Below are 19332 nucleotides of genomic sequence, written 5' to 3'. Positions count from 1 at the left end.
TTGGGATTTGCCAGTGTGAACACTAAGTAGCCGGGTCGGTGTGAAAAGAAGTGGAGGCTCACATCCTTGTATGGACTGCTTCCTTGTACATGGAAATTGAAAAGAAAGACCAGGACTATGAAAGGCGGCCGGACCAAAAGACTTTGTGCCGGGCACTACCAAATCCCGATGCTCTGAAAGACTCCCCACTTTTTGAAAACGAACACACCCGCAGACGATTCTCATCAGTTTTAGCTTGTGGGCGATCCTAACCCTGCGGGAGAAGTACCACGATTAGTAGAGAAATCAGGGTTTCTTGTTCGTGGGCGACTCGGATTAGGGGAGAAATCAGAGTTTTTGAGATTAATTTTCTGGAATTTGTTTGTGGGCGATTCGGATTAGGGGTGAAATCAGAGCTTTTGAGATATTTTTTTTGGTGGGCAATTTGGATTAGGGCGATTTGGTTTAGGAGAAGTGGTTTTTTTTCTGTGTGATTAGAAGAGAGATTAGGGTTTCTGTTCGTGGGCGATCAAGATTTGGAGAGAAAGCGGGGCATTTGGGCTGTTTAGATTTGAACAGAAACAACGCGATTTACTTAGTGCGATCAGAAAGAGTGATTAATTAAAGTTCATCAACATATGGGCCACCCCATCTACTCTTCTAGGGCTGTGCCCTCTACAACTGCTATCACAGCAAATGGCATTACAAAACCATCCAAATCAAAGCCCATCACGGTACCAAATCAGCAGCATTTTGCCCTCTCAAACAGCAACAACAAGAGAGAGAGACATTTTTCTACCGTTAATCAGTGTAGAAAAAGGCAGCCTAATTCAATTAATGTTACTAATTTCTCTAATTCAGACCTCGTTAGTACATTAATCACAACTACCTCATCTGACTTAGTAACCAAAGCTACAAACATCTTCTCTCCATCTTTGCATAGTATTTCTACCAGTATTAAACACACAGTCCCTTTGATTTCCACACTTGGTAACCAGATTGGAAATGCAAGCGGGATTCTACTAAACCACATAACCACTCAGTTTGCCGATGGGACACTAAGCACTTCTACTGGCCAGCTTCTTCATGATCTAGCTATGACATTTGATAATTACTCTCAAACTGCATTATTAAGCAGCCCAGCTGTTTCAGTTGCTACTGTTTTGATCACTCTGACAGGCTCGGCCATTGCTGTGAGATCTTCAACAAATCAGAAAGATTATCCATTCTCTTTAAGTGAATTAAAGATTGTTAAGTATAAACTGGCAAGGTTACAGGTGCGTTGGAATGCCATTGCTAAGCAGCATGGACATAACAAGAAGTCTCATATCAATGAAGGTTCAGAAGAGTCTTTGCCCTTGCATTATGATCCGGAAGCCATCACAGACTACTACAAAAAGAGGCCCTTTCTTGTGTTTTCAAGGGCCTCCTTTATAGTCCTCAAATGCTCGCTACTACTGGTCAACATTCTGATGGACCTCTCTTTAGGCAAAGCTAAGGAGAATGAGAGTTTAAGGGCTTCTCAGCTTCTGGATTTGATTACAGGGCTTGGCCCGACCGCAGTCAAGGTACAACAGACTAAGTTTTTTAGCTAATAAGGGCAAAACATGAACATTTTGTGCATTTCTCAGTTATCTACTTGCTTGAAATTTTCAATCAAAAAGAGGCATTTTTGGATTTGAGTAGGTTGGCCAAGCATTGAGCATAAGACCAGATCTTCTCCCACCCACATATCTAGAGGCACTTCAACAGCTTCAAGACCGAGTCCCTCCATTCTCGAATGACGAGGCAAGGGACATGATTCTTGAGGGTCTTGGGCATGCCATCGAAGATGTCTACTCCGAGTTTTCGGATGAACCCATTGCAGCTGCATCATTGGGGCAAGTAAGCAATGCTTTCTCTTTTTCTTTCAATTGCAGGAGCTCCTTGAAAAAGCTAATTTCATTTTGTTTACAGTTCAATGGGTTTATTTGTGAGCAGGTATATAAGGCGAAGTTGCGTGCTTCTGGAGAGACTGTAGCAGTGAAGGTGCAGAGACCTAGAGTCCTTGAAACAGTTTCTTTGGACTTGTACATATTAAGAGCTATAGCCATGGGGGTGCAGAAGCTTCCCAATCAGAACTCATCAGATCTTATATCATTTCTTGACCATTGGGCTGCTCATTTTTTCCAAGAGCTTGACTACACACAAGAGGTAACTTCTGATTTTCACGAGTTTACAACAAAATTTCTTGTCGTGAACAAGCATGTCTGTCATGAGTAACTGACATGCCTGTCGTAAGCAAGCATGTGGCTAACCTTAGAGATCTCATGGCGTTTTTCCTACCGTTAGTATCAGTTCCTTAAGCTATTCCCATGTTGCCCTGGTCATGTCACTGAATCTCATGGATAGTTGATACATCATGCATGTACCTTCCCCTCATTGCTAATGATTAAGGCAAGGACAGATGCTGATGCGTCATCTGCCACTGCCAAAGAGCACCCTAGCGGAGGTGGCTGTATTGCTTTCCTGCCATTTTTCCTACCTTTGAAGATGTCTCCACCAATGGAAGAGATGGGCTGCAGGCTGTGAGCTGTGGGCATTGAAATCCCCACCAGCTTTGCTTCTGTAAAGATTCACATGTAGAATTACAGCCAAGGGCCCCCTTATTGGAGGAGTTACAATACACACCACCTCTGCTGAGTACTGATACCACTTGGGAGATTATTGCTAGTATTAAGGCGTTGCATATCTAGCATATCTAGAAGACTAGATGCTCAGAGGCCTTCAAGGGTATTCATGTTTATGACACCTAGTGTATTTGTAATATATGGAGTGACATCGTTCATACTCTTTCATACCCTTCTAGAGCTGCACAAACAACACACAACAGATTTATGACCATGGCATTTTCTTCTCCTCCACTCCTACAGGGCTTTTATGGCAGCATAGTGCCCCCAATTGGTTGAGATCTCCCTACCTTTTGGTTTGAGATCTCCCTTTGTATAATTTTATTCTATTTAATAGAAGCCTCTTTTTTGGAAAAGGGATGAGGTTGAAATGTTTGTGGGTGGAGTCTGGACTTTGTTTGAGCTTTAAGTATTATCACTGAGCACATAAGCCCTGGAGTATGGTTGATGCTGTTCCCTTGATGACAATGTATTGGAAAAGCCGGAGATCCCTTTTGCACAAGGGATTTCAGCACAGGGACTGCACGGTACCGTAGCCAAGGTGAGCCTCTTTCTGCATATAGTAGCCATAGACAGGCTGAGAGTCATCAAACAGTAGGAGCGCAGCCTGTACAAGAGTCTACACTCTCTACAGTGACTTCAGGAGCAGACCCCGCCCTTGGATTGGATCCCACATAGAGATAGCCCACACCTCGCTTGAGGCCATCGAGTCTTACGGGATAGAATACAAATCCCCCAGCTCATGGGTCTTCCGGGGTAATGCCTTAAGAAAATAGCGAAATCGTCTTTGAGACTGGAGACGACGAAGCTAATGACAAAAGCATTTCTCTGTTCGAGTCTCAGAACAAGCTTGCTCGTTTCTGACCCTGGCTCGAAAAACAAAAAAAATACAAATCCCATGCCTATGCCTCCCAGTATGGAGGTTCTCACTAGAAGTTGAAGGGCCAAGCATGCTTGTGGTCAAATCCTCAACCATCTTGACTATTTAAGGTATCTAACAAACAAACACAAGGAGTGCCAATAAGAAAATCAATCATGTGACGATTGCCTTGCTTGATCCAATCATGCAAAAAGTATAAAATGTGCTAACGAGATAAATTTCTCCTTCTTCTTTTCTAGGCAAAGAATGCAGAGGAGTTCAGCAAGAACATGAGATCACTACCAAATGTTGTGGTGCCAAAGGCTCTCATGCAGCATACATCCCGCAAGGTACGAAGTTAACATCATTATTATTTATGCTTTTAGGAAAGAGAATGATTGATGGAAGAGCTAATAGTGGTAATGATTAACTCAGGTGCTTACATCATCTTGGATTGAAGGTGCAAAACTATCAGAGAGTGAAGAAGGAGATGTTGCCCAGCTGGTGTCCATGGCTTTGAATTGCTATTTGATTCAGCTTTTAGAAAGTGGCTTCCTTCATGCAGATCCACATCCAGGGAACCTCTTACGAACCCCAGATGGACGCTTATGTGTGTTAGACTTCGGTTTAATGATACAGGTAAAGTTAACTTGGACACTACACATAGGGTGAAATCCTTTACATGTGGAGTGTACTTTTATTAAGAGGCAAGAGACCTCTTGGAGAGCTAATTAGAAAGAGGCATGGCAGGTAGTTAGAGATTATGTCATCCTCAAGTCTCATAGATTCCCACATTGGGTTGAGCTCATCTGTTGTACTTTTCTGTTTTTTTAGGTGACAGAAGATCAACGGTATGCTTTGATCGACTATATATCTCATTTGGTCAATGCAGACTATGACAAAGTTGCTGATGACTTAATAAGGTTGGGTTTTTTGCCTCCCCATCTACTCAACCATGAACTGGCAACAGACATCTTGCCACAGCTCAGCCGAGTCCTTAGCCAGCTAGTGAGAGGCGGTGGCCTTCAACAAATGGATATTGAACAGGTAGTTTGCTGATGAGAGTTCAAGTTTTACAAGGATCAAGATCATATCCAAACTTTGAAGATAACAGTCTTTTTTAAATAAAATGTTCCTACAGATTATTGCTGATTTGACAGACTTGGCAAAGGAGTATGCTATTGTAATTCCACCATATTTTGCAATGATTCTTCGAGCTTTCTCGATATTGGAAGGGATAGGCTTGAAATCGAATCCAAACTATGCGATTGTCGATGAATGCTACCCATATATCTGTAAAAGACTATTGACTGATGACAGGTAATTTCATCATACATGCATACATGTGTGTGTGTGTGTGGCTTTATATACAAATGGAAGCATAGATGAATGGTCTTCTGTCAATGTAGCCTACCTATTTCTTCATAAGCTGACATTTGAGTGGTTCTTGGCCTAGTCCTCGAGCTCGCATCGCTTTGAAGTACTTCCTGTATGGCAAGAAAGAACAACTAGATGCACAAAGAGTTGAGGCAGTACTCCTTGGATTTCAAAATTTCCGCCAAGCGATGATGCCCACAAATGAGACCGGGAAATCTCAGCTGGTGGTCTCTCCGATTGATCCTACATCAAAGGAAATACTATCTTCACTGTTTGCACCAGAGGGGAGTTTCATTCAAGAGTTGCTGCTAGCAGAGGTATCAAATTCTAAAAATTTAGCTATGTATCAATCATCAAAATCTAGAGGGAGGGAGGGAGGGAAGGAGGGGGAGGGTTGGGGTTGGGGTTGGGGTTGGGGGTGGGGCAGCCTTTCAAGAGTGATTGTACCTTGTACCATAAGTAAACAACAAAGAATTTATCTAAAACAGGCTCCTCCCATGGTGCATTTTATGAGTGTGGCATTTTCATAGCTACTGATCCTTTACAGAAAGAGAGGCTGCATCCCAAGTGAATCAGATAGAAGCATGAAAAAATGTCTAACTATCCTTTTTCTGAACTAATTCAATATTATTCCTTATCATCTATTTCTTGAGAGTCAAGACTTCACCTCCTGCAGTGTGCGATCTTAGGGCTGTCAATGAGAATGTCACAATTCTTCCAATCCTATCCCATCAATGAGAGCTCTTTTTTTTTTCCCTGAAAAACCCAACTATAAGTGAGTGATCGTGAACCTGCTCCTGGGATGTCTATTCCCTGCGATGCTAAGTGCATGGATGAAGACAAAGGAGCCAAAGACTCTACCCTTTGTCATGTCTTTGAACCGGCACAAGCCAGCCATGGAGGCTGGTGTCTACTCTTTGTTGTGTCTCTGAACTGGCAAAAACCCTGTATTGTGCAACCAGCTGAAATGTGTGTTGTGTGTGTGTGTGTGTGTGAGAGAGAGAGAGAGAGAGAGAGAGAGAGAGAGAGAGAGAAAGAAAGAAGAAAGAAAGATATATTAACGTCTCCTAAAGGCCGAAATGGCCCATGAGACCAAAACAAGGTACAACTGATGATGATGATGTCTCATCATAACAAATCTAAATTTTATGCTTTTATTGGTTATGCAGCTTGTTCGCATGGTTGATGCGTTATCACGAGAGGCAATTTTTGAGCTCTGGAACAGTTTTGTGGTCATCACTCTACCCTTTTCTCGCTTTATACCACCTTCATGGCCTATACCCATTCCGGGGATCTTTGGTGTGAGTTCCATGTACACATTATCTCCTGAAGATCAAGAGGCTTTGAAGTTGGTAAGAAGGCTTTGGAAATTGATGGGGTCAGAATTGAATAAACAAACAGTTGCAGGTGTGTTCTATGTTCATGTCCTTTTGATCCAATCTCCCCCCCCTCTCTCTCTCTCTCTCTCTCTCTCTCTCTCATTAGGTTCTTTTGATCCAATGTATTTCCTCTCTTCCCCCCTCTCTCTCTCTCTCTCTCATTGGGGTCTGTGACAAGCCAAAATCAGGCTACCCTTTCTGCTGCCCATCTTGGGGCAGCTTGCTTAGTTAGGTCATCTTGAGGCTTACTCTGAGTGTCCACAGTTAGGACATTAAAACAATCTTCTTCTTCTTCTCCTCTCCTTTCAATGCATCCTTGAAAAGCTTTGAGCATATGCAGATGCCAAGTTACTCTCTGTTAAGTTCAGTTTCAAATTTTTCATTTTATGTTGCTAGAACTTCATTTCATAATCATGAACTTTTCTATATCAGACATGACAGTAGCCACACAGACTGTCACAGCTTTGATTCCCGATCTTGCTGCTGGAGTGACCACTGCGTCGACAAGGTTTTGGCTGATGCTTCTGCATCGGAAAGCACTCCGTTTTGCAGATGATCTGGATGGAAGAAATTCTTTGGTATATTGGAACAAGGACCCAGCAGCTTCTGCAAGGCATGTGAGGCCTCTTATGATCCCCCCAGTGAAAATTGCAGAACGTTACTGAAGCCAGGAATGACTTGTGTTTGAGAAGCATTATGGCCCTCATCATGTTTTTACATGGAAAATCCTATCATTCTGGAAATTCAAGGAGTGGTGTTTTGGCTCTAATGGCCTGTTCTCTATTGGGATGACCAACCTGCCATCCACCACCTTTCTTCTTTCTCAAGGTTTTGGAGAATCAGAGCCCCCCTGTGCCCTTAATGAGTAGGCTTGGGTAGACATGATTTTGCCTAATTTTTTCCCCACTAATTTGTAAACACAGCATAAGCCAGCTTTCAAAGAGTAAAGAGGACTAAACTTTTGGTGGGTTCTCAAGGCACTTTACATGCAATCACACATCAATGCCAATTCTATGTGGCATGGTTTTTAAACTGTAACAATATAGGACACCATCCATGAATGAATTAATCAATATACTGCTTGGCCATTGGGTCATAGCCATTTGCAAGTCTCTCTCTCTCTCTCTCTCTCTCTCTCTCTCTCTCTCTCTATGTATCCTCAGACAAGTACTAAAAGGAAGCTCTTGTTTTTCCAAGAGTAGCTATGCAACAGCAGACATTGAAGAGAGGTAAAAAGCCAATTTTATCTAATTTAAAACACTGAAAAAAAAAAAAACCAAAGCCACTATGTAAGTTTTTTTTTCCCGAAAGCCCCCTTTCCGGGGGATGTAGCCAAGCTAGAAGCTACACCACTCACACACACAACCCTACGGTGTCAAGACTTGAACCCACAACCTCCACCCACGATGTAAGTTTGAAAAAGGATTGGAGGAGATATACATTTAGCAATTTCAATGTCATATAAAGCATTAACATGATAATTTCATTATGCTAGTCTATAACAATGAAGCATTACTTGTGTCATTCTAAAATCCCTAATGTCCTATCCCTCTACTTCCAATACTAAAATTGAAATTCATGGCATTCCAAAGTTGCAAGGTCTTCACTTTTTTCAATCCCCTCGCTCCACATGAAATACCCCTAGATACCCTAGTCTTTAGTTTTTTCTATCCCCATGCACAATCTTGTCACACACTTGAACTATTAATACTAATAAACAAGATGAAATGGCACAACACCAAACAAGATAGCAAAGCTAAAATTTAGATGACAAGCAATAAGGTCATAACACTTATGTTAACTTCATGGGCATTACATGCTAGATTTCCAATGGCACTTATGTTAGCTTCATGGGCATCATATGTCAGATTTCCAATGATATTTATGCAAGGAAAACAAATTTCAAACATGCTTTGTTGAACTTGGAATCCATCCCAAAGCTTTTGCTATGTTGAAACCTCACTTCCCAATCCCCACCAGTGACTTTCCACAAGTAGCTATGCTCCATTGTCATCCATACACAAGCATGTGTGTGCCAAGTCAAGTTATAGGGGACCTTAATGATCAAGCACGTGGATGTAGAGAACTCATAAAAGCTCTTGCTAGTGAGTTTGTTGTGATTTGCGGGTTCCCATCAGCTTTAGGTTGAAGTGTTGACTACAGAAATGTTCAAAGCATTTTCAACGGGTAGTAATCCAAGAAAGAACGTGAGAGAGAGAGAGAGAGAGAGAGAGAGAGTCTTTCTATACAAGGAGAGGGTGGCCATTGGGCTACCTCACCTAAGGCCACAATAGATTGTATTATCAAGGATTTCTCAAGATACAAGCTTCATCACATGGCACATTTCTAATGACATTTATGTAATGAAAAGAGATTGCAAACTTGTTTCATCGAAGTTCGATTCCAATGCTTTTGTCACGCCAAACCTCACTCCCCAATTCCCAGGGGGGCGACTTGCTGCCAGAAGCAGCCATCCTCCACTAGCATCCATACATAAGCATGCGTGTGTCAGGCCGTGACATAGAAGACCTTAATGATCAATCATCAGGATGTAGAGTAGGTAAAAAGAACTCATAGAATCTGTTACCATTGAATTTGTTGTAATTTGCAGGCTCCAACATCTAGGTCGAAGTGTCGGCAAACAGAAATGCTCAAAAGCATTTTCAGCAAGTAGTAATCCATAAGAGAGTAGCCAAAAAATGACATATAGGGGTTGGACAACAGTATGGTGATCAGGTGTTGTCGATTGAAAGGTCGGAGAGGCAAGAAAGCATGTCAAAAAGCATGTGTATGGACTGGTTTTGTTGGGCTACATGTCAAAAAGCATGTGTATGGACTAGTTTTACTGGGTTGCATGTCAAAAAGCATGTGTATGGACTGTTGAATTTAAATTTAGTCTTATTCTTGTCTCCTCTTCTAAAATGCACTGATTTTGAAGAGAGAGAGAGAGAGAGAGAGTCTTTTCATACAAGGAGAGGCCATTTGGCAACCTCACTTGAGGCCACACCTCTCCCATAGTTGGAGGGGGTTCCACTATGATGTCCACACCAAAAAGGGTTCTTGATTTATGAGAGCCTAGTTGGTTGTTGACATTCAGTAAATGCCCGTACACACTTATAATCTATCCGCTCACACGTTAATGAAATGTGAACCTTAAAAATAGGAAAATGAGCAAAAACTTTAACAAACATAAACAAAGAGTTTAGTCATACCTACCACCTATCTAAAGCCCACAAGCAAGGTCACAATATAGATTTATGTGCAAGGTTCATGAGAGGCCATCCCTTTCCCATAAACTACACATACAGATCTTGTATAGGCAATAAAATAGTTCACATGAAAATAGTTCTAGGCATGTAGGTATAAGCCACATGTGAATGCAGGCTTGTAGTCAAGTGTGCTTAAAGTAAAAATAGGATCTAGAAGGTAGATGAATTTTTAAAATCATGTAATAGATTTGAAGAGATAAACATGCTAATTGAAGTGAAGAAAATGTTTAGCCCATGTTTCATTATGCTCTCCATATATTCACTAAGTGCTTGATGGAAAATTAGTGTATTAACTAAGGGGATATTTACTAACAATCAAGATGCCATGAAAGCTTAATTAAGGGGATATTTAATGACAATCAAAATGAAAGCTGCAATTTCCTCTCTTAAGTTGGTATTAGAGTGGAGGTTCTAGGGTTCCTGCACCCAGCACCCATAAGACTTGGATCAAGTAAAGTTTATGAGCTGTTCCACATCTTTGAGCATTCATATGAGCTTTGTATGAGGCTAGGTGAGTTAGGCAAAGGCTCTAAATTGCTACAATTGTAGGTATAAAAAATATAGTAAAACAGGGTGTTTCAATCAAACAATTATGGTATCTATATGAAGCCATTGACGATGAGAGCTTGGGCATAATGCTAGCAATGTATTGAGCTAACTCTAGAGCCAAATAACAATTGATTTGGTGCATTGATGGTGGAGAAATCAAGCAAACATTGAGCTATAGGTTACACTAAAACATGGCACTTATAGTTTTTGTCATCATTTTGAGGTGACTATTTGAGGACCTTGCTCAAAGTCTTTTCAAGATCGCTCTTGTGTGACTATTTGAGGACCTTGCTCAGAGTCTTTTCAAGATCCCTCTTATGTGACGTTTAGACTTTAGATAGGATAAGTGAATGTGGTGATACATCAATGAAATTTTAAAGCATATGTGATTAATGCCTACTTAAATTTGAACAAAATACAAGTTGGGCAGCTCAAGACCATCACATATATGATGCAAATAATGATGGTGTATGTGATGCATGGTTGAATGTATGTGAGCTTGATGTTTGGTTAAAACTAAAAGAGTGTTTTAGAGGTTAGAAATATTTAGATAAAGAATATAGAATGCATATGTATTGATGTATTGAAGCAAGAACACAACTACATAGGGGACAACTTTGCCTAAATTGAATATATGGTTGCTCATATGTTGGCATTGATGTTATGAATGCCATTGTATATGGTTGTGGAATTGTTTTAGCTCTTGGAAGAGTATTTTAGGCTTGATTTTTGGAGGTCATTTGGTTTTTGTGAACTCACTAAGGTGATCTCAAGAGAAGTGGTCTTGTGTTTACTCATTGTAGGTGCTTTACATAGTGTTATTGGGCAACCATGGCATAAGTCATGTCTATCTCAAATCACATGTGAGAAACCTAACAAGAATACTTTCCACACATGAAAATTCCATATGCAGAACTTTCTAATGGTGGGCAAAGGCATGTGGGGCTTTATTACAGGTGATAAGAAAGAGATAGGAAAGAAGGACAAGGCATGGGAAGAAAGAGCACACAAGGTGCTACATTGGGTTTAGCAAAACATGAGCCATTTTCCAATTATTTTTCACCTTTTGAGGTGACATATGCACATACATAAGCCTCTATGTCTCTTATCATGCCTGGCCAAAGGAAATACCTCTCAATCATTTGAGTGGTAGGCAATATTCCTCTACATCGTGCATAGGGAGGAGTATAACATTCATCCAAAATTTTATGTCTCATGTTTTGAGACCACACATAGGTAGTTATCTTTCATAAGGTAGCCATCTTTTAATACATAAGAGGGCATGGCATGTCCATGACCACCTAGCAAATTAGCCCATATATCTACAAATTCATACCTCTCAATCATTTGAGTGATAGGCAATATTCATCTATGTTCTGTTCTGCCTCATGTTTGAGACCACACATAGACAACTATATTTCATTAGATAGCCATCTTTCACTACATAACATGCATGTGCATGACCAACCTTCAAATTGGCCCATATATCTGTAAATAACATCCAAATGATACATTCTTCACATCCCAGAAAAAGCATCTACAACCACATTTTTTGCCACCCAGGAGTGTGCAAAATCTGAAAATGAAACATGGAGAGGAAATTGGCCATCCTCAGAAAGTTTAGGCATAAGAAAGCATCGCAAACTTTGGTGATTGATCTTGATTGATTTTTGCTCCCAATAAGCTATGCTTCCATATTGTAAGGGCATGAATCATAGCCAACAATTGTTTCTCATAAATGTTGAGAGTGAGCTCAACATCCTGCAATCTCTTACTTTTATATACAATAGCAAAGCAGATCATTCCTAATTTAGGAGAACTCAAATGCAATTGTCACATGCATCACATTCCACAATGAATTGTTTCAATAAATAAAAAGTTAGCAAGTTATAATAGCAGCTTAAGATTAGGAAAGGCATTGATTTCAACTTCTATTTACCTAAGTGCATCTTATTTCTTGGTCAGTTCTCGTGTAATGGAAAGAAAATCATTGCAACATAAAATATGAACCTCTTGTAGTGTTAGAAAAGCTTTTACTCAATGCTCCACCCTTGTGTTGTTACTGCAGGTGATGGATGTGCTCTATTTTGTAAGGCCCCCTATATGAGGCCCCTATATAAGGACGGAGCATAGGCTTCAAGCAAATCTTGTTTTGATAGTTTGCTATTTAAAGGTAGATTTTGAGAGATGGCCTAACCTACAAATAACATAGCCACTTGTGCATGCCCTCCATCATTTGTTGGTGATTGGAAAGTTGGATGGTACAAATTACACTCTCTAAAAGTTCAATATTAGGTCTATTCTTAATTAATATGAGTTGTGGAAAATTATAACGGGGGTTGATGCAAAGTTAGGTTCTACTCTGGATCTAACAGATCCACTACATACCATACCACTAGATCTTGCTCTCACTTTACCATGGAGTTGAAGGAATACACATACGCTATGTGCCATTATCACCAACCTCACTTATTTGATTATGGCTGTGATATTCAATATACTACCACAGCTTGTGATGCATGGCAAGTGCTTAAGAACTAGTATAAGACGAGGAATCAGGAAAGGATTAAAAACTTGAGAATCAACTTACAACAGAAAGGTATTCTGAAGGAGAAGCATCAAAACCGTTCATGACGCGAATGAATCTACAAGATCAGATGGCAACAGTGAGGATCACTAAGACCAGTGTAGGCAGGTGTATTTGAGTGTTGTCCCTAAAGTATGACAATTTGGTGACCTCATTGAACACACAAGTGCATGACCCACCTCTTACTTTTGAAGAGTTTGGTGTAATGTTGGTGGATGAGGAGATGCATTTAAAATCCAAATATGGTAACGATGCATTATCTATAAATGTAACAAAACTCAAGGGGAAGGGCTTTGGTATCCCAATGTTTTTGAGAAGAAGAAGAAATCAAAGGGGAAATGTTTCTACTTTGACAAGCCTAGTCATGTAATCAAATCACCTAGACTAAAGGAAGCAGATGAGAAGAATGATACTTTGAAGCCTTTGAAAAAGGAGATCAAGAACAGTGTTGTATGGTAGAATTGGAGCTATTTATGGCAATTGGAGAAATCTATGCAAATGTTAACATTTCTCAGCATCCGATGGTTCATGGATCATTCACATTGGAGCATCCCAAAATATGACTAATTAAAAGGGCAAGTGTAGCTCCCTCAAGACTATGGGGGGGTCTATCATGGTAGTGGTCGGGAACAAAGCCAAATGCCTAGCCACCACGGGATCAAGTACCATTTATTTTGTTTCTAGCAAAGAACTTATCCGATGTCCTTTATATGCCAGCCATCAAAATAGGAATCGTCTGTTTGCAACCATAGCCGACCATGACTTGAAGGTTCTCTTTGATAAGGCTAGTGCAATCATAAGAGATTACCAGTGGCAATGTTGTAAGGAGAGCAGTCCACTGCAACAACTTGTATGAACTATCAGCTTTTACAATGTAAACCAATGTCAAGATAAGTAAGCTATGGTATGAAAGATTTGGATACTTGGCCTTTGTAGTCTTAAAAAAGAGATGCAAAGGACTAGGATTGTGGCACATCTACCAAAACTTTTTCAAAGAGATGTTAGATGTGCGTGAAGGTTGTATGATGAGCAAGCATCATTGGCATACATTTTCGCAAGCATTTTTTCAAAGATGTTGGATGTGTATGAATGTTGTATGATGAGCAAGCATCATTGGCATGAATTTCCACAAGAAAGCAAAGGAGCATGTAAAAAGGACTGTCTAGAGCCTGTACATGTAGATCTTCGTGGTAAAATGCTATTCACTACATTGGGTGGTTCTTCCTACTTGTTACTAATTGATGACTTTAGTAGGAAGATGTGGGCATATTTTCTTTGAGATAAGGTTGATGCCTTTGGAAAATTAGAAATATGGCATAGCTTGGTAGAGAATGAGACAAGAAAGAGGCTAAAGAAGTTTTGAATAGATTAAAGGATAAGAAATCACATTAAGTGATTTAAATGCCTATTATAACAAGGAGCACAAGGTCAAGAGAGAAGATTTGACAATTGCTTATATTTTGCAACAAAATGGAGTCATAGAGCACAAGAATCGCATAATTCTGAAGATGGCGCACAGTATGCTCAAAGGACAAGGAATCACACAGTTGTGGAGATGGAATGGAATGCTCAAAGGACAAGAAATGCACAATCCTTTTTGGGCCCAGATAATTAACACTATAATGTATATCCTTAACATGAGTTACACAAAGGCTGTGAAGGACATGACACCTTAAGAAGCTTATTCTGGTAAGAAACCTTCAATTGCATATTTCAAGACATTTGGATGTGACTATTTTATGTATGTTCTAAACTCATCCAAAACCAAGTACTAGGATTCCAAGAGCAAAAACTATATCTTCTTCTAGGGGTACATTATAGACTCAAAGGGTTACCAATAACTAGAGACAAAGAAGATAATTGTTAACAGTGATGTGGTGTTCGAGGGCTCAAGAAACAACCTCACCAAGTGGAGGAGAAGGCTCCATCATCACTATCCTTTAATGCAAAAGTAGTTAGCAGATATAGTGGCAGTATTCATCAAACAAATGATTAATAAGAGACGCTTGTAACACCATAGAAGGATCCATATCCCAAATGGGTGAATCACCTCTTAGATGGGAGATTTCCACCAGCAATCACAAAAGAGCCAAGAATTGTTCATAGATCCATGAGAATAAAGGAGCAAAAGAGGGCCTCCGCTCACATTGTCAATATGGCCTTGATAGCTGAGATAATGAAAGTTATGAATCCAGGAGGAAGCATTAGCAGATCTAAACTAGAGAGGGGGCCCATGTGTAGTTAGAGTATGACTCAATTTTGAGAAACCGCACACTTAGGATCTTTGGATCATCCTTTAAAACAAATGGTTATTAGCTCTAAGTGGGTTTGGAAGGCCAACACGTACAAGTATGATGGTACATTAGATAAGTATAAGGCAAGGCTCATGGTGAAGGGTTTTGCACAAGTCAAATGCTTTGACTTTTAGGAGACATTTGTCCCTTTTTCTAGATTGACCACTATTCATACAATACTAGCCTTGGCCATTCATCATGGTAAGTGGTTAGTATTGCAAATGGATGTAAAGTCAACATTTTTGAATGGCCATCTAAAGGAGGAGGTCTATGTTGTTAAGATATCAAGATATCGAGCTCAACTAGTGCGGATATGGATGACACACTAGGATGACAAATCCACACCTTGGTTGGTGAGATTATGGGTGATAGCTACTGGTGGTCTCTATAGGCTATGTGACACAACAACCACTTGGGTTCACTAGAGTTATAGCATAATTATAGTGCCAGTTCATGTGGTTGGGTTCACATTATGGACCAACTTAATATGTTTTAGTAGGAGAGTACATTCGGTTATAGAGAAGAAAGCTTAACCATCCATCTCTTATGCTTATCTTATGGTTGTAGAGAAGAAAATTCAACCATCCATATCTTATGTTTTAGTAGGAAAGTACTTTCCCTTATAGTATGTACTTTTATGTCTATGTTATGGTTGTAGAGAAGAAAAAAATTCAATCATCCATATATTTTGTATGCTTGTATACTCTCTTATGTGTGCGTGGTGTTTGTTTACAACAAGGAGCTCAAGCTCACCCTCTCCCCCTTGCATTCTTTTCATGGTATCAAAGCACCAATTCACATGAAGAGCTGAAGTGGCAAGAAAGAGGCAAGCAAACAAAGCGGTACATAGGTAAGGGTAACTCCATCTCTTTCCATTTAATTAGGAACAAAATCTCTACATGTAGTTATACTAATCAAGAGTAGTAGGCAGGCACAATAGTAAGCTGCATTATCATATCTTGAGCTACCGTCTCTCGTGGAGCAGCGGGGCATTATATTGTGTGGGGGGAGACATTTGTAGGAACTTACTGCTCTCAAAATTTGAATTTGAGTCCATTTTGTTGAATATTTCAAAAATGCTAGTCGTGTCCTTAGTGGTGTGAACACACTCTTAGTTAGGGTCACAAGATAAGGCCTTGGTGCCTATAAAAGTATGTACTTGGGTCCTTCATTCTACACATATATGAGTACCATTAAAGTTGTGCAATCTCTCTCTCATACTTGAGCTCTATTTCTTCTTCTTCTTCTTCTCTCTCTCTTACACACTCCACTATTATGAGATAACATTTCATTCTCAGTAGCTCCATGTGTGATCCTGTGGATGACAACATGGTATTAAAGCATGGTATTAAAGCTTGGATTTCCATCGTTAGCATTTTCATCTTGGTGGCTCTGAACTCTTAGCTAGCTCCTTGGCCCTGCGTTTTTCTCTCTCTATGAGCTCCGCCACCCCAGAGCCAGAAGCGACCAAGAGATGGTTTTTAGCCTAACGTTTTTTCCTCTCCTCCACGAACTTCCCATCTGAACTAGTGCAGCCTCTGCGTTTGTAGCCTCACATGGACCTTGCCGAAGATGGGCCAGCCACCTTCTCTTATCCATCTCGTTAGGCTAAAAACCATCTACATTTTAGGCCCCTTACACATACCGGGCGCGGGAGATTGCCTCGGTGGATACCCCCACCACATCAGCATGGGCAAGTAGGGGTATGGCGATGTGTAATGGGCCTTAGGCGCATGGGCAGGTAGGGGTATGGCGATGTGTAATGGGCCTTAGGCTTCTCAGGGGTGGCTCATCAAGCCCAATAGCTCTTTCTACATCAAAAGATCTGCATTTATGATGCTACAACTACGATTATCATCATTAAGGGTGCGCTTTTGCTTGTGTGCTATTGTTGTTCTTTGATTTGAGCTTCCATCATCAACATCTTCAATAAGAGATGCGTTTTCTAGATTGTAGCCTGCACCTCTTACACTCGTGTATGTGGCCTCTCTAAACTGCATGCAGGTCGCCTCCTTGGGACTATTCCCGAATACTCTTCCAAATATTGCCTCCTTTGATGGTCTTCCTTCTGCATCAGTCTGACTCCTTTGTGCTCAACAATTCCATTCAACAATTCCATTGTCCTCTTCTGCACAACAACTTACATATGCCATAAGGTATTCAATGCTCGTATCATTAATGTTTAGGCATAAAGTATCATGGAAGAACTCTTTTCTTCGCTTGGGTTCTCTTCCCTAGCCATCATACTGAAAAGGTTTTTTGCCATTAGTACTACAAGCATAATCACAAAGCATATGTTCTTTGCAAGTTTTCTTTCCACACTTGACAATCAAGTGTCGAAAGCCTGGAAATGTCACCGCCCGTCGCAAAAGAAGACTGCATCAAAGCATCATCAATGTTCTACCCTAGGAAGTTAAAACTTCCAAAATCTACCTTTTTTCAGTTTTATGTCTAGGGTTCTCTGCTTGGGTAGTCCCCCAAAATCTGAGTTATTTATTTTTGGATGTTTTTGGATTTCATAACGCCTTGTTTTCTATAAAAGGTTCCTCTCCATCATACCCTTTTTTGCTCGTGCTTTAGGTGAGGGGGGTTGTTTTGGTATGCCGATGTAGGCTGTCTTTGTCCTCCAAGGACCAACCTCTGAGTCTTTCACCACCAAGACTATGCTTGTTGAGTCTTTGAGCCTTTTGTGCCATGCTCAATGGCCTCTTAGTCATGCCTACTAGCCTCTAGGTTTGAAGCAAGGAACATGTATTGTGTTGGTGTACGGGACTCTTGAAGGTAATGCATGCAACTTCACCATCACTCTGAAGGGGGGTTTGTTGGATATTTTGGAGTTACTATGGTGTCTAGTCAAGTTTCCTTAGTGGTGTGAACACCCTCTTATTTAGGGTCAAAAGATAAGGCCTTGGTTCCTATAAAAGCATGTACTTGGGTTCTTCATTCTACACACATATGAGTACCATTCAAGTTGTGCAATCTCTCTCTCATACTTGAGCTCTACTGCTTCTCTCTCTCTCTCTCTCTCTCTCTCTCTCTCTCTCTCTCTCTCTCTCTCTCTCTACTATGATGATAACATTTCATCCTCCATAGCTCCTTGTGTGATCCTCCTGCCGGATGCTAACACATTTCGGGGCCCCCGTTTTGGCTCTATAAGTTTTCTATATGCACTTTGTGAAAGTTTTAATTTTGATTATGAAAGTGTCAATTTCGAGTGTGTCCAATTTAAAGTTCGGTGCATATTGTGGTGGGAAATTTTTTTGATTATGAGAGTGTCAATTTTAATTGTGTATGTCTAATTTCTAGTTCACTGCATATTACGGTGGGAAAAAAATTGGTAGCCGGACATTTTGTGAAAAGAATTTGAGATTTGCAAGTTGTTGGTGGATGTATAGTGATTGGTTCATACAAAGTTGTAGTATAATAGGTTTATAATACTATGTAGGAGGTTGAATATGTTGGAGATTGTAGGTTTGCTGTAAAAAAGCTTTTACAAGCACTATTTGGTAAGTTGATGCAGGTAATCATGTTTGATAGTCCATTCCATATTGTAAGCAAGGAGTTGGACATGAACAACTTCCAAGAATGGAAGTTCAAAAAGAGAAGCTTCCTCATGGAAAAAGGATATTGAGAGTTTGTTTCACATGATGAGAAATAGTTGGAGACTTTGGAAGAAAATGTCACTTCTCAATAGCAGGCGTGCAAGCCTTAAAGGCTTGGCATGAGAAATCCAACAAAGTGATGTATTGGATTTTGGTTTAGCATGTTGGATGCTATGATTGGCTATATACAAGATGATGCAGTGACATCGAAGGATGCATGGGTACCCTGGTTAAGTTGATCAACATCTAAGGATGCATGTGATACCCTCGTTAAGTTATATAGCATAAGTACAAAGGCAAGAAAGATGCAATTAAAGCAAGATAGTTGCATAATGTGTAGAGGAATAAGGTGAATCTTCATCTAAAAGTTGAGGTGTAGATTATTTTAGAAACAGAAATCATGGTTAGCAACAATAGGAATCTAATGTACAAACATGTGGAAGAGGCCACTCTAGAGGTAGAGGGGAGGCCAAAGAGGTTGAGGTGGATAGAAAAGAAATTAGAGTGGAAGTAGCATGGAGTGTTATTATTGTGGTAAACCAGGTTATATAGCAAAGGGAAAGTTGTGGTTATATTGTGGTAAACCAGAATGATATTAAAAGTGGAAAGTTGCAGCAAAACAAGGGAACTACACATCTTCAAGAAAGCAAGCCAAAGATAAAAGTGAGCAGCTTTTGTGATTCAACATATGCTTAGTTTCATGATGACTACAAATGCACAAAATCAAGGAGATGTGTGGTATATTGATATAGACTATTCTAGGCACAT

General features: G+C 40.2%; 1 protein-coding gene across 1 annotated transcript; it reads left to right on the top strand.

The window, feature by feature from the left end:
* Positions 1–200: 200 nt before the first annotated feature.
* On the top strand, positions 201–7372 carry LOC147611470 (uncharacterized). Its single transcript, XM_086784556.1, has 10 exons — positions 201–1547; positions 1666–1863; positions 1960–2172; positions 3768–3857; positions 3943–4146; positions 4342–4554; positions 4649–4827; positions 4964–5201; positions 6054–6291; positions 6696–7372. Exons 1-10 carry the CDS (start codon positions 618–620, stop codon positions 6926–6928), a joined length of 2736 nt encoding a protein of 911 aa, XP_086640682.1. The 5' UTR covers positions 201–617; the 3' UTR covers positions 6929–7372.
* Positions 7373–19332: the final 11960 nt, after the last annotated feature.

This window comes from Cibotium barometz, chromosome 47 (assembly GCF_041138505.1).
Source record: "Cibotium barometz isolate CiBa-2024 chromosome 47, ASM4113850v1, whole genome shotgun sequence".
NCBI lineage: Eukaryota > Viridiplantae > Streptophyta > Polypodiopsida > Cyatheales > Cibotiaceae > Cibotium > Cibotium barometz.
Note: the sequence above shows the minus strand (reverse complement) of the source record. Positions and strands in the feature narration are given on the sequence as shown.

What these genes read in the sequence shown, in the direction of transcription:
- LOC147611470 (XM_086784556.1), top strand. Translation starts at nt 618, where the DNA reads ATGGGCCACCCCATCTACTCTTCTAGGGCTGTGCCCTCTACAACTGCT. An exon ending in TTGGCCCGACCGCAGTCAAG is followed by an intron (nt 1,548 to 1,665) that starts GTACAACAGACT and finishes GGATTTGAGTAG; the next exon opens with GTTGGCCAAGCATTGAGCAT. An exon ending in TGCAGCATACATCCCGCAAG is followed by an intron (nt 3,858 to 3,942) that starts GTACGAAGTTAA and finishes TGATTAACTCAG; the next exon opens with GTGCTTACATCATCTTGGAT.